This window comes from Artemia sp. Qi Xiang Cuo, chromosome 12 (genome assembly GCF_049724085.1).
Source record: "Artemia sp. Qi Xiang Cuo chromosome 12, ASM4972408v1, whole genome shotgun sequence".
NCBI classification, from domain to species: Eukaryota; Metazoa; Arthropoda; class Branchiopoda; order Anostraca; family Artemiidae; genus Artemia; species Artemia sp. Qi Xiang Cuo.
In genome coordinates, this window is record NC_142805.1 from 22,190,825 (window position 1) to 22,205,257 (window position 14,433).

Consider the following 14,433-nt stretch of genomic DNA (forward strand, 5'->3'; position numbering starts at 1 on the left):
AAACCAAAAAATAATCAATATTTAAAATAAAAAGAAAAACACTTACTCTGATCAATGTCTTTTCCTGGGACGTGATTGCAGTTGTAACATGTCCTGTTTTGGTTACCTTAGTTTTAAAAACTGTAGAAATAATAACATTCCCAGATAACCTGAGGAGTTCAATAATTTCCTGAGGTATAAAGTCCCTGTTCTTGACGATAAAATCATCGGTTGTATAAGTTACTTTGCCTGTGTAATGCGCGACTGTAAATTCGGTGTCACTTTTTACCTCAAGGTATTTACACCGGAGAAACTGATTCAAACTTCCTAAAAGGAAAGAAATTGTGAAATAGGTTCAGTCCCGATAATTTTATTCCAAAAAAAATCTAAAAAAAAACATAATCAATATAAGAAAAACATCAAGGATAAAGCATAAATATATGATATGGATCGTAAGTATAAATATAACCGTTTTTATCAGTTACAAAAAATCAGTTTGCTGAGGATATATTCGACAATTGCGACAGATTAAAAGATCTAAAGATACTGCAAAAGTTGTTTATATTATCTTGTTGAAAGATATTTGTTTGTTAAATCACTATATATTTAATGGCTTGTTTTAATATCGCAGTTACAATCGGCTATTGTTCGTTCTTTGATATATCTTAAACACTAAAATAAAATAAAACTTATAAAAGCTTTCAGATATTGTTACAGTTTAAATTTAAAAAGTAGAATTCTTAATAAGACACTATATATATTTTGAAGTTTACACAATAGCTTTAGAGATTCTAAAAGAGAACTAAAATAAAATGATGTTTATTTAAAAAGTGTTTGGTATATTTATTGTCTCGATTCAAAAAGTAGAATTGCTGATAGGTCACTATAAATATTTTTGCATTTTACATAATCACTTTAGAAATTTTGTAATTAGAACTGAAAAAAAATTATTTTAAAATTGTCAGGTATTTTTCTAGTTTGAATTCAAAAGGTAGAATTGTTGTTAAAAACCTAAAAATAGTATTGCATTCTATGCAATAATCTTAGTCTATTTAACACCTATGGAATGACGTCGTTAAATACTGTTGGTGCTGACGTCGTTATAATCATTAAATAGATTTTACTTTTTATGTCATTTATGTTTATAGTCTAAAATTATGACGTTATTTGTCATCTTGCATACGAAAATGCAGTTTTTCGTAGACAATTTATTTTATTTTAAATTTTATTGTTTTTAATTACAAAAGCACGTAGATGTAGCAATTTAATTTTAAATAAGACATTAGAACAGCTCTCTATGATGTTCAAGTGTGCCACTAACAGTAAAGAAAAAACGAAAAAAAAGATGATTCTGATTCAGAATATCGTGGTTGCACCCACTTTCCTTGTTTTCAAGCCGGTTTGATTTCCTTGTTGTTCAATTTAGGGACTGTGAGTATTTTTTATGAGGGTTTCGACCAAGGCGGCTTCAATAGTGGCCTTTGTGTTTCGATCTGACACCATTTTTAGAGGATTTTTGACTTTTTATTACTAAGGGACGTGTTCGTCTCTTACTAAGTTGTAGCTACCGTTATAATCACGATCAGTTAAGGATAAGCTGGAAGGAACAATTTAATTCACGACATAATTTTTCAATTCAACTGGAATTGCTGATTCGCCCCCCCCCCTATGACTTGGAACTAAAGAATAAAACGATGGTTATTTCGATACGTCTTTTAGATATTAGGCTACAAATAGTCCAGGCAAAACAACATTCCAAAGTCGGAGGTAATGATGCACGAAAGTCAAGCGCAAACGAGATCTTTGGCTAAGACACATGTGACAACCAGCATCACAACGAACACATTGAATGGTAAATGAATTCTGAGGTTAGAAGAGAAGCAGCACTGAGAGTCGTAATCAGGAAACAAAATCCAGAAGAAAATATCTCATAAAATGTAAGATGCATTGATGTATTACTTTTACGTCATTTACAGTAATTAGTTAAAAAAAAAATTTTCCACAAAAAAACGTTTTTAAAAAAAAGTAAGGAACTCCATTAAACCAAAAATGAAGAAAAATAGAATCAAATAATCTACCAAGCATACAATTACCTCAAAAGGTATCAATAAATAAGTCAAACCCAAAACAAACAGAAATTAAAATAAACAACACAGTCAAACTCAAAACGGGCAGAAATTAACATGAATAGGGTTCTAAATCCTTATGCTTTCTAAAGCCAGAATATAATTTGTACTTTACAGAAAAAAATTCAAATGAATTTGCGTTGTCAGTTTAATATACATATGCTGGTATTTATTTCTTAAAGTCTTAGCTAATTTTTGATTTCTTAAGGTTATAAAAGTAAAAAATTTAAAAGAATTTTTTAGTAAAGTACAAATTATATTCTAGCTTTTAGAAAGATAGGGGTCACTTTCGATTATTAAAAAGGGCACTAGTTCTTTCAATTTCCCATCAAATTTGCCCTTTTTGAAGTTTCTACGACAACGCTGTCTATAAAAACCTTATATGTCCCCAGAGCATAACTTGCAACCCTTGCCCTGAGGGCTCTGAGGGGCAGATCATCCTTAAAGACCTAAATTCCAGAACTTTCAACGACATTGAAAAATGGCTATCTCAAAATGTTCATTGGATGTTTTTATGGAAATGGTGGGCGTGAGAGGGGGTTAGTTGCCGTCTAATCACTTTCTACTATTAAAAAGGACCCTAACTTTTTCAATTTTCAATCAAATGAGCCCTTTTTAAAGTTTCTACGATAATCCTTTCTTTAAAACATCTCGTATGCCCCCAGGGCATAACTTACAACCCTTGCCCTGAGGGCTCCGAGGGGGTTATCATCCTTAAAGACCTAATTTCCAGAAATTTCAACTACGTTGAAAAAATGGCTATTTTAATATTTTGATTGGATGTGTTTTTGGAAACGATGGATTTGAGAGAGGGTTAGTTGCCCTCCAATCAATTTCTACTATTGAAAAGGACACTAGACCTTTCAATTTCCAATCGAATGAGCCATTTTTGAAGTTTCTAATAAAACGCTTTCTATAAATACCTTATATGCCCGAAGGGCATGACTTGCAACCCTTTCCCTGAGGGCTCTGAGGGGGTTATCATCCTCAAAGACCCAATTTCCAGAACTTTCAATTACGTTGAAAGAAATGGCTATCTCAAAAATTTAATTCTATATGTTTGTGGAAATCGTGGGTGTTAGAGGGTGGTTAGTTGCCCTCCAATCACTTTCGACTATTAAAAAGGATACTATCCCTTTCGATTTCCAATCGAATGAACCCCTTTTGAAGTTTTTATGACGATTATTCCTGTAAAATCTTATTTGCCCCCAGGGCATAACTTACAACCCTTGCCATGAGGAGTGTGTCTTTCAATTTCCAATCGAATGAGCCGTGTTTGAAGATCTTATGACTACCTTTTCTGTAAAAACCTTATATGTCCCAAGGGCATAACTTACAACCCTTGCCTTGATGGTTGTGGGGGGGAGTGTCCTATTCTAAGATATAATTTCCAGATCTTAATTTCCAGATCTACGTTAAACAAAATGGCTATCTCAAAATTTTGATTGGATGTGTTTGGGGAAATGGTGGGCGTGGAAAATCTGCGGTTAGAAGGCAGCAGTGAGAATTACAACGAGTCCAAGAAGAAAACAAATCACATAAAATGGATGATTCTTTGATGCAAAAATTACATCATTTTTTCCTAGAGGTGGTCATATCGTTTCTAATATCTATGATGCATGCAAAATTATAAAGGATGACAAATTAATCCGAAGAAATAAAGGAAAAGGCTAGGAACAAGAGGTAGCAAAAATCACATTGAATTGTGAACGAAAATATTGCACAAAAAAAAATCTGCAGTTAGAAGACTAAGTAAATTCCAATTTGAATTAAGGGACGTGTAAGTTTTCGTGTGTTTGAACATATGAAGGGAAAACAGGAAGAAAAAATTGGTTTTTAGTATCTATGACACGTGTAAAACGACGCAACATGCCAAATGGCTCGGAGACGCGGAACAAGAAACAGCAAAATCACATTGAGAGCGAAAGTATGACTTCAAACTGAAGAATAATACGGCTATTTTGTAATTTAGATGTTTCATAAATTACAATGTAATAAGGAACGGGCTGTTTTAGCCCGTTCTTTTTATGTTTTAGCCCGTTTTTATCCTTTACATATTTTTTTATTATAGTTCAACTAGGCAACGATCATTAGGATTTTCGTAATATTTTTATAGCCTATTCATTCAAGGCTAAATCCACCTGTAGTTGTGTGATATATTAAATAGTAAAATTTTATTTTATTCTAATTAGGAAACACCCATTCAGATTTTCATAATTTTTAATTTATTCCGTCTTTTTCCCGCAATTTTTTATATGTACTCACAATAGACTACTGTTTAGGCTAAATTGAATGGTCTTTTTGGAAATCACGAATTCTTTTACTATCAGTGTTACTGATAGGTTCTTTAGTTGCTGCCACCAGATATTGTCACAGAAATGGTGCTGCACCCCTTTATCGGAGTGGAAATATTCGCTGGCACAAAATACTGTAATGGAAAGCTTCACGGTCACCACTACTGTATCCTAAAGTTCAATTCCCTGGCTCCTTTTGAAAAATATTATCTTTATATATATATATATATAAATTATATATATATATATATATATATATATATATATATATATATATATATATATATATATATATATATATATATATATATATATATATATATATATATATATCCTTATCCTTACAAAGATTTGAAAATAAGTGACTATTAAGGGCATGGCTCTTTGTAAATTATATATATATATATATATATATAAATATTATCTTTATATATATAATATGTAAAGGATAAAAGGAAGAAGGGATTGAATTCACGCCAGATTTTCTAAATTCATCATAAACTGCATATTTGTCAGCGTATGACAAGAACCTAAGGAATAAAATAATAATCATACCAATGCGTAATTTAGGCATTTCACAAGGCATAGGTATTAGAAAATAAACTGGTTTTATTCTAATCATGCAACAAAACACTTAAAGCAAAAGCATAACGGGAAAAGCTGAGAAAGTAGTTTATGTATCTATAACGTCACGGGATTTTTTAAACATGATTGTGAATGACTTCGAACAGATAAAGTAAAAGGCATGGAAAAATTTATGGGCTAATGCAATCACAGTAGCAGTAACACTGCTAATAGTAGAAGTCACAATCACAAGTAGTAGCAGTTTTAGTCACAACTTGTTACGCTCGTAGTAAAAATTCTCACTATCGCAGTTACAAGTTATCGCAGCCCCAGTCACAATTCGAGGGGGTAGCAGTCAAGTTGCATTAGTATTTGCAGTCGCAAGCAGTTACAGTCAGACTCATTGATTATGGCAATCGCAACTACTCGCAGTTATAACCGCAGTAGTATTAACAGCAGAAGTGGTCCTGTGACTGTAAATGCTGCTGAAAGCTCTACTATTACAACTACAACTATTAAACTAAATTAAAAGAGTTTGACCACATCCTGCTTGTCAAAATGACATCCAGATTGTCATCCAGATTGTCAAAAGGGCTTATCTGATGTATATCACAAATGACTATGGTTACAAAGTGGAAAATTTCGGGAAAAATTAAGGAAAAGATATCCTGGGGATATCTATACTGATCTCAGAAACAGCTACAAGTATTAAGTTAAAAGTTTAATGCATCCAGGTTGTCAAAATATTGTATCTTAAATGTTTCAAGAACAGTTAGAGAATGTTATCAAGTCGGAACATTCGGAGAAATTTTGAATGGAATTTTTACCTTAAGGACACAATGTATATCCCAGAAACAAATGGGCGTAGGTGTAGTATATTTGGAACGGCTGATACTAGTAAGTTAAAAATCACAGGAAATTAGTTGGTGGAGTTTTTATTGGCATGGTGAACTAAATCAGAAGATACTAAGTACATTCTGGTTGTCAAAATTGAATGTTTACAATGTGTCAGAAACAGTTAAGGGTATTTAGCCAATGTTGAACTTGATCAAAACAAAACTACGTGCATCCTGGTTGTCAAAAAGGAATACATGCAATATCTAATAATCGGCTGATGTTATTTAGTCGAAACTTTAGGGGATGTTGGGCTGAATCAAAATATTTTATTTACATCAAGCTTGAGTGCAATATCTCAGCAACAACCAAGAGTATTAAGTTGAAACTTTCACAGCATGTTGAAGGGGATGTTAGACTCAATCAAAAGACACTATATGCATCCTGGTTTTCAGAAAGGGTGTGTCTCCAATGTCTCTGAAACGGCTAATAGTATTTAGTTGACACTACCAGGGAATGTAATAAACCAAAATATACTTATGAAAACTAATAAAACTGGAATCGGATATTTTTATTCCTTAGTCGAAAGTGTGAAGAATTGGAGACATGTTCATTGTATTATCCAATAATAAATCCTTAAAAAAAACAGAAATTAATTTAAAAAACCTTTCCTCCTTGAATCTTTTCCAAGAAAAGTAGAGAGCCATGTCTTTAAATGAGCAACTGTGAATGCACTAAATATTATTTATGCGTCAAAATTTTCTAGAAAACGGCTCCACAATCTTTTTTAATTTGTACCCTAAAATTATCTGGCCTGAAAAACGACCTATATACGTCAAGTGTAATGAACAGAATTTGGTATATCTAATAGCCAATAGCCCATTAGTCCTTCGAAACAAGTCAATAGTCCTTTTTAGTACTTTAAAACCAAACATTTGCATCTGATACAAAAAACAGAGGAAGATTTTCAGACGAAGAAAGATAGAGACAAAACTTCGAATAGATTGTGGTAAAACAGGGACTTCAGAGCCAAGAGATTATAGGTTTTGGGGTAAAATATAAATAACAAATCTAAAACTAAAACACACTTTATCACTTCCTAACCATAAGCTACTTTTATCAAATTTTGGAAAGACTGCATTGTTTTGAGCGGAAGTTTTATTTAATATGATTAATTTATAATCTGATATTTATTGCTTATTTGTTGATTTTGTTTGCCTCCATACCCTTAGATGAGTCATATTTTCATTTGCGGTCATTGTACCAATGAATATAATCAAGAAGGGAACTAGTTCTGTCTCTCTAAGACTCTGCAGGATATTTGCCTCACTCTACCTATCCGACTTGACCTTGCTATCTTCTGAGGAAGGGATCTCACGGCCAAGTTTGGGATCACGGGATCACTCCTGAAAGACCGGGGCACATATCGCATTACGAAAACTGCTAACAGCTAGTTTACCTCACAACAACTGGTGGCAGTAAAGAAACTGAGTCCAGAGGACAAGCAAGTTCTTAGTTAGATCAAAATGGCGTTACTTGAACAAGAATTAAAACTAAAGTCCCTTAGAGTGGTTCTTGAAATAGCGAAAATTATACTGGAGTATACAGGAACCAACTATGTGGATGAAATTATTGAGAAATCAAAACTTTTAAGTGATTTGACTGAACATCTAACCTTAAGATTAAGGAAAAATGTTTGTCAGCCAGGTTAAGGGGAAGCGCGTTACAATTCATCGAATCAATCCACGAGTATCAAACAGTTCGTGGTAACGAACTGTAAGTAAGGAGCGACCCGGCTCAATGGTAACCGAAACTCTAAAAAACGGGATTTTGATACCAATAGATACATCAAAAGAATCATATTTTAATTCTGATTTCAAATATATAAGTTTCATTAAGTTTAATCGTACCCATCAAAAGTTACGTGCCTGAGAAAATTTGGCTGATTTTCGAAAAAAGGGGAAAGACCCCTAAAAGTTATAGAACCTTAATGAAAATCACACCATCATATTCAGCGTATCAGAGAACCCTACTGTAGAGGTTTCAAGCTCCTATCTACAAAAATGTGGAATTTTCCATTTTTTGCCAGAAGAAAGATCACGGATGCGTGTTTATTTGTTTGTTTGTTTGTTTGTTTGTTGTTGTTTTTTTTCCCCAGGGGTGATTGTATCGACCCAGTGGTACTAGAATATCTTGGGAGGGCTCATTGGAATGGAAATTAAAAGTTCTAGTGCCCTTTTTAACTGACCAAAAAAAATGGAGGGCAACTAGGCCCCATCCCACGCTCATTTTTTCCCAAAGTCACCTAATCAAAATTTTGAGATAGCCCTTTTGTTCAGCATGGTCGAAAATATGATAAAAATGTCTTTTAGGATGACTTGATCCCCCAAAGTCCCCAGGGGGAGGGCTGAAAGTTATGAACTTTACTCAATGTTAACATATAGTATTGGTTATTGGGAAGCATACAGACTTTTTCAGAGGAGATTTTTTCTGGTAGGTGGGGGACGGAGAGGGTCGGGGGCTATATGGAAGGATCTTTCCATGAAGGTAGTTTTCATGGGGGCAGGGACATTGCTATGACGGGGGCGCCGGATTTCCCAGCATTATTAAAGAAAAAGATCAGGAATTAAATAAAAAAAAACAAGTTTTTCAACTGATCAACTGATTGTGATTAAGAGGTCATTTTTAAAGAACTGGAAAAAATTCGAACATAGTTTAAAGAGCAGGGTATTGACTAGGGGGCGAACCCTCTAATATACGTGTTAAAAATTTATGAATATAGAAGTTCGTTACGTAAGTTAATTCTAAGTTACGTATATTTATTACTAATAAAAACGTTCGTAAATAAAATTAAACAAGTTTCGAGAAAGCCATTTAACCAAATAAAATATGCAAATTTTGTTTTAATTATTCATGTACGGTGAGCCAAAATCAAAACCTGCATTAATTCAAAAACGTTCAAAAATTAAATAAAAAAAACAAGTTTTTTTAACTGAAAGTAAGGAACGACGTTAAAACTTAAAACGAACAGAAATTATTCCGTATATGAAGGGGGCTGTCCCCTCCTCAACGCCTCGCTCTTTACGCTAAAGTTTGACTTTCTCACAACTCTATTTTTTTAAACAATAAAAAAACTTTAGCGTAAAGAGCGAGGCGTTGAGGAGGGGACAGCCCCCTTCATATACGGAATAATTTCTGTTCGTTTTAAGTTTTAACGTCGTTCCTTACTTTCAGTTAAAAAAAACTTGTTTTTTTTATTTAATTCGTGACTAAGCCGATAAAATTTGCAGCTCTGTATGTTTGCAGGTGGGATAAAGCAGAGCTGATGAAACCATAAGAGAAGTACAATTGCACGCATTTACACAGGTGTTATTAAAAAACTTGTTATGTTAATACTGTCACAAAAACCTGGTAATCTCGGGACAGCTATTGCTCTGGTAAAAGAGAAATCCAAATTGATGAAGCAGTGAAAAAATTTGTACCAGATGTAAATAAATGTCACAAGAAATCGAAATGGTGTCAATAGAAAAAAGAGAAACAGCGCCCAAGATTTGCAGATCCGAGTCATAGAGTTAGGGGCCACAAAAAGGGCCGAGATCCATCTTTCACGGATTCTGACGACCAGTCCAGTGGTTTCAGGTCTTTAATGGCTTGAAAATTCAAGTATTATGGACATCTCTCACCTCATCCCACAGAGAATATCGGTGCAAACAAGGATATGTCTAAAATATATAGGAACAGGTATAGACCTAGATAAGTACAGCAAGCTTCAAATCAGAATAGGCGGAATAAAAAAAGCTTCATTTCTCATTATTGTGGTAAGCCAAACAATTATGCTACAGAATGTTGTACCAGGATACGAAATGAAGGCTTAACGTATACAAAAGTAAACAAGTTTCAACCACAAGGTGAGAAAGATTTAGAAAGCCACAGGCCAACTAAAAGGCGGCAAGCATGACCATAATAGGACATTATGATTTATGGTGTATTATTATTTATTTTTCACCCACACTCAGCAACAGAATAATACGTGGAATAACACATAAAATAAACACACGTAAATTAAAAATGCAAATCGAAATAAAAAACACATTGAAACTGTTATAGAGTGAGTCATAAAAAATATATAACTAAAAGTTGGCAAGCATGACCATAATAGGACAATATGATTTAAGGCGTATTATTATTTATTTTTCACCCACACTCAGAAACAGAATAATATATGGAATAACAAATAAAATAGACACACGTAAATGAAAAATGCAAATCGAAATAAAAAACACATTGAAACTGTTATAGAGTAAATCATAAAAAGTATATAACTAAAAGTTGGCAAGCAGGACCATAATAGGACATTATGATTTAGGGCGTATTATTATTTATTTTTCACCCACACTCAGAAACAGAATAATATGTGGAATAACACATAAAATAAACACAGGTAAATCAAAATGCAAATCGAAATAAAAAACACATTGAAACTGTTATAGAGTAAGTCATAAAAAATATAAAAGGAAGGAAAGAGAAAAAACAAGTATAAACGGAGGAAGAAAGAGAAAAGAAACAACAAACAAAAAACTGATAACTGAAAGAACCAAACTACGCAAATTTGTGTAGAAATATTGACTCAAGCTGAGTTTGAGAGCCTTCTGTGCAGTAATTCAGGTTTAACTGTAATATCAGGAACAAAACGTTCCTAGTAAGAATTGAGGACACCAACATGAGCATAAAACTCTGGATTAATAACAATACACAGCATGGGTCTATTTCACATTTTTTTTTACCAATGGACTTTCATGAATTTTGAATGCCTAGATCAGGCCTTCCTAATCTATCGGTCATGTTAAAGTCAAATATTTAAATATCATAGTCAAATATCTATAACATAATTCAGGAAAATATATATATTGTCAAGTTGATGAATTTTTAAAGACTGAAGGCCTAGAATGGAAAAATAGCTGTGGAATATGCAGAGATGGTGCAAGAGCGATGACGGGCAAAAACATTGCTTTTAAATGATTTTTTTTCAGGCTACTCATTATGACCCTATAACTTTTACTCACTGCCTTATTCATTTAGAGGCCCTTGCAGCAAAAAAATAAGCCTCATGATTGAACGATGGACTTCAGAATGCTGTTAAGATTATAAATTTTATTAAGAGCCATGCCCTTAATAGTCACTTATTTTCAAATCTTTGTAAGGATATTGATTCCGTCTATACAACTTTATTATTACATGCAGAAGTAAGATGGTTGTCAAGAGGTCAAAGTTTAAGAAGATTATTATTATTAAAAGACGGAACTGAAATATTCTTAACCGAACGAAAATGTGAACTTGCTGCTTTTCTTCAAAACGACTTATGGCTATCCAAGCTCTGTTATTTGTCGGATATCTTCGCAAAATTAAACGATCTCAACTTGTCTCTGCAAGGAAAAAATTTCTATATATTTACTTGTAGTGATAAAACTGAAAGTTTTATTAAAGAGATTAAAATTTGGAAGGATAGTTTATTGCAAAAATTATTTTAGATCATTTAAAAGCGCTAGAATCCCAGTTCCGTACATGTTTTATATTAATAGTGATTTCAAAAAGGTAGCTTGGATTGAAAATCAGTTTTGTATTCATTTAGCTGAGATTGATCTCATGCCACTTAAAGCTCAAGAGGAATTTGCTGAGCTTTTGAATGATTCAAACTTAAAGCTACAATTTCCAAAAAATCCCTTGACTGAATTCTGATCAGAACTAGAACTGAATTTTCCACAATTGCATATATGGCTTTATATGTTCTTTTGCCATTCAAAACCACATATTTATGTGAAGTTACTTTCTGAGCTTTGACACATATTAAACCCCAATATCATTCATCACTAAAAAATGCTGAAGAGGTCTTACGTCCGGCAGCGTCAAACATTCCACCAAGATTTAATTTGTTATGCAATAAAAAACAGGCAGATCCATCTCACTAAGGTTTTTCCTTTCATGTTAATCTAATATTTACCATCCAACAACTGCGACCGAATATATTCGATTGAATTAAGGCGGTCAGAATTCTCTTTTATTTATCTTATTGCAAAAAATTAAATTTTGATGAAAAATAGGGCATACACTTTTTGTAAGTATAATACAGACAACTCTTCAACTTTTGTGTTTTTTTTTTTTTGTATATTTTTAAACGAATTCTAAAACTATATATTTTCATGTGTATATGTATATTATTACTTAATAAATGAATCATCAAAAAATATTTATTTGTCTTTCAATTATATTTATATGCAGTCGCCAGGAAACTTTCAATTATAAATGGGGTCGTGAATGAAAAAAGTTTAGGAAGCCTTGGCCTAGATTAATAAGTAGCACAAATAGTTCTCACCCAATTGGTATTTATGTGATGAGTAGAGCCTACCTAAGAACATAGATTTGTCTCCAGTGGCCTTGCATTCTTCATCTAAAAACGCCAGGACGCCTTCTGGTTTCATCAGTAAAAGATCTAAAATTGGTCGGTTGTCAAAATATGAATACCCAGTTGAATCTATGTCTTCTTGTTTACAATCTTGCTAAAAATATGGAGAGCGAGAATGATTAAGCACAACATTCGCATACTTATGATCTAATCAGATGACGAGAATTCTTCCTTATAGGAAAGTTGGGCACTTGATGTAAAATTTCCTTATCAAACCCACAGATTGTTTTGTTATTTCGCCCCCCAAATTTCAACACGAACATTTTACCACTGATGCAACCATAATCTGTATTTGATGCTGCTATCCATGCTAGCATCTATTTTAAATTTTACATAAAAAAATACAACCGATTAAAAATACTAGTTTTCGACAGAGCAAATAATAAGCTAGGTTTCGCTTAAAGTTTTCTATTGCACTTGGTCTTTTCTATGAAAACTTTTATTGTTTAATATTCCTTCAATACAACAATAAAAATAACTATTAGTATAACAGACGGTATTTAGGTGGTACAAAGGATTATTATTTCAACAGTATTTATAAAAGAAAAATTATAAGGAGTTTAACACTTTTGCTTACATAATCCATGGGAGCGCAAAGCTTATGGCACATTTTGTGTCTTTGAATTTTTCTTTTATGGAGATATTTAAGGTTTATATTTCCTGTGAAATATACAATTTTGTGACAAGCTTGAAGGAGCACATTAGGTTATTTTGTAGGTGGGGGGAAGACACCCCAAAGAGTGCATTTTAATGCCCAAATGTCCAACCTACCATTGAGCATAAATATATTCAATAATTATGCTGTATTGGATACAATCAAACCATGGCTGAGATCACCTTGTGCAACTTGAAAACTTAAATTAGAATGTGATTTTTTAATTATTGAACCAAAACCCCAAACAACTGGAAAATATTCATTGTATTAACCAACAATAAAATTTTGGAATAAAAAATAAACGAAAATTATATTTTTTAAAAATTTCGGAAACAAAGATTTTAAAGAAAAGTAAAGAGCCATATTAAAACTTAAGAGGAACAGAAATAAAGCCCTATAATTACTCAAACTTAACACGCCAGAAATTATTATGAAACAATAAATGAAACCCAAAACAAACAGAAACTAAAATAAATACTCATATCAAACATAAAGATAAAATATACAGATATAGATGAATAAATCAATGCTAAAACAAGTAAAAAGTAAACTATATACTTAATTCAAACCTAAAACAAACAAAAATTGGTACTAGCATGAGTTTGGCAACTTAAGGTTAAATACCCTGTTAACCTTCTAAAATCTATTGCGTCATTCGCGCTTTACTGAAAACCAAATATATTTTTAAAAAATTATTATTAAAACATTGAAAAAAATACTGTTAAATAAAATCTTGAATCTTGATTCTTTGTGATTTCTTTAAAGTAATATCATCGTATATTAATCATCCAGTTTATTTTCATAAGTTCTTCCCAGTTATCTTGATTATTAAAGTGATTTATTTTTAATTTTTTCTCGGCGTTTTTTAAAATTAAAACACTCTGTTCAAAATACACATAATTTACTTTTTCTTTGAAAGACTTCTTTTTCGGAAGGTTTGTTTTTTTTAATTAAGGAATATTCAACATCGATATTCACGGCGAGGAAACTTGTTGGGAGATAAAAGAAACACAAAATTGTACACTTATAATCAGTTGTTTGTCGTAAAACTCGCAAATCTGCCTCCCAATTCCGGAGAAACTGAAGAGGATAAGGAGACAAAAAGACTCACAGAAGACAGGAGTAGGAATGACAGTGCCAGCGCGACGCGAACACATGTGCTGTCATCTACAATTGAGTCTAACGCTGACGGGATATAATTTATTCAAGGATTATTGATGGAGTCTAATGGGGTCAAGGTCGATGGATTTGTTGCTGTTCGTCTAGGTGTAATGACTCCAGGGCGAAGTTTGCACATGCGCATTAACGGGGGAGAGATGTGTTGATCTAGGACAAGAGGGGGAAGTGGATTTCTGAGAAATTGATTGCATAATCGAAGGGGAACTGGATTTCTGAGAAATTGATTTACATAATCGGTGGGGGAACTGGATTTCTGAGAAATTGATTACATAATCGGTAAGGAATGTATTGATCGAGTCTAACGGAATTAGAAATGACATCACTTGTTTCCTAGGAATTATG

General features: G+C 32.7%; 1 protein-coding gene across 1 annotated transcript in view; it reads right to left on the minus strand.

The window, feature by feature from the left end:
- Positions 1 to 14,433, minus strand: part of ninaC (STKc_myosinIII_N_like and MYSc_Myo21 domain-containing protein ninaC) — a 386,065-nt gene that overhangs the window by 149,502 nt on the left and 222,130 nt on the right. Inside the window, exons 15-16 of the mRNA XM_089097735.1 lie at positions 12,201 to 12,351; positions 47 to 306 (exon numbers count right to left, since the gene is read on the minus strand). Coding sequence (XP_088953861.1) covers positions 47 to 306; positions 12,201 to 12,351 — 411 coding nt within the window. The remainder of the gene's footprint in view (positions 1 to 46; positions 307 to 12,200; positions 12,352 to 14,433) is intronic.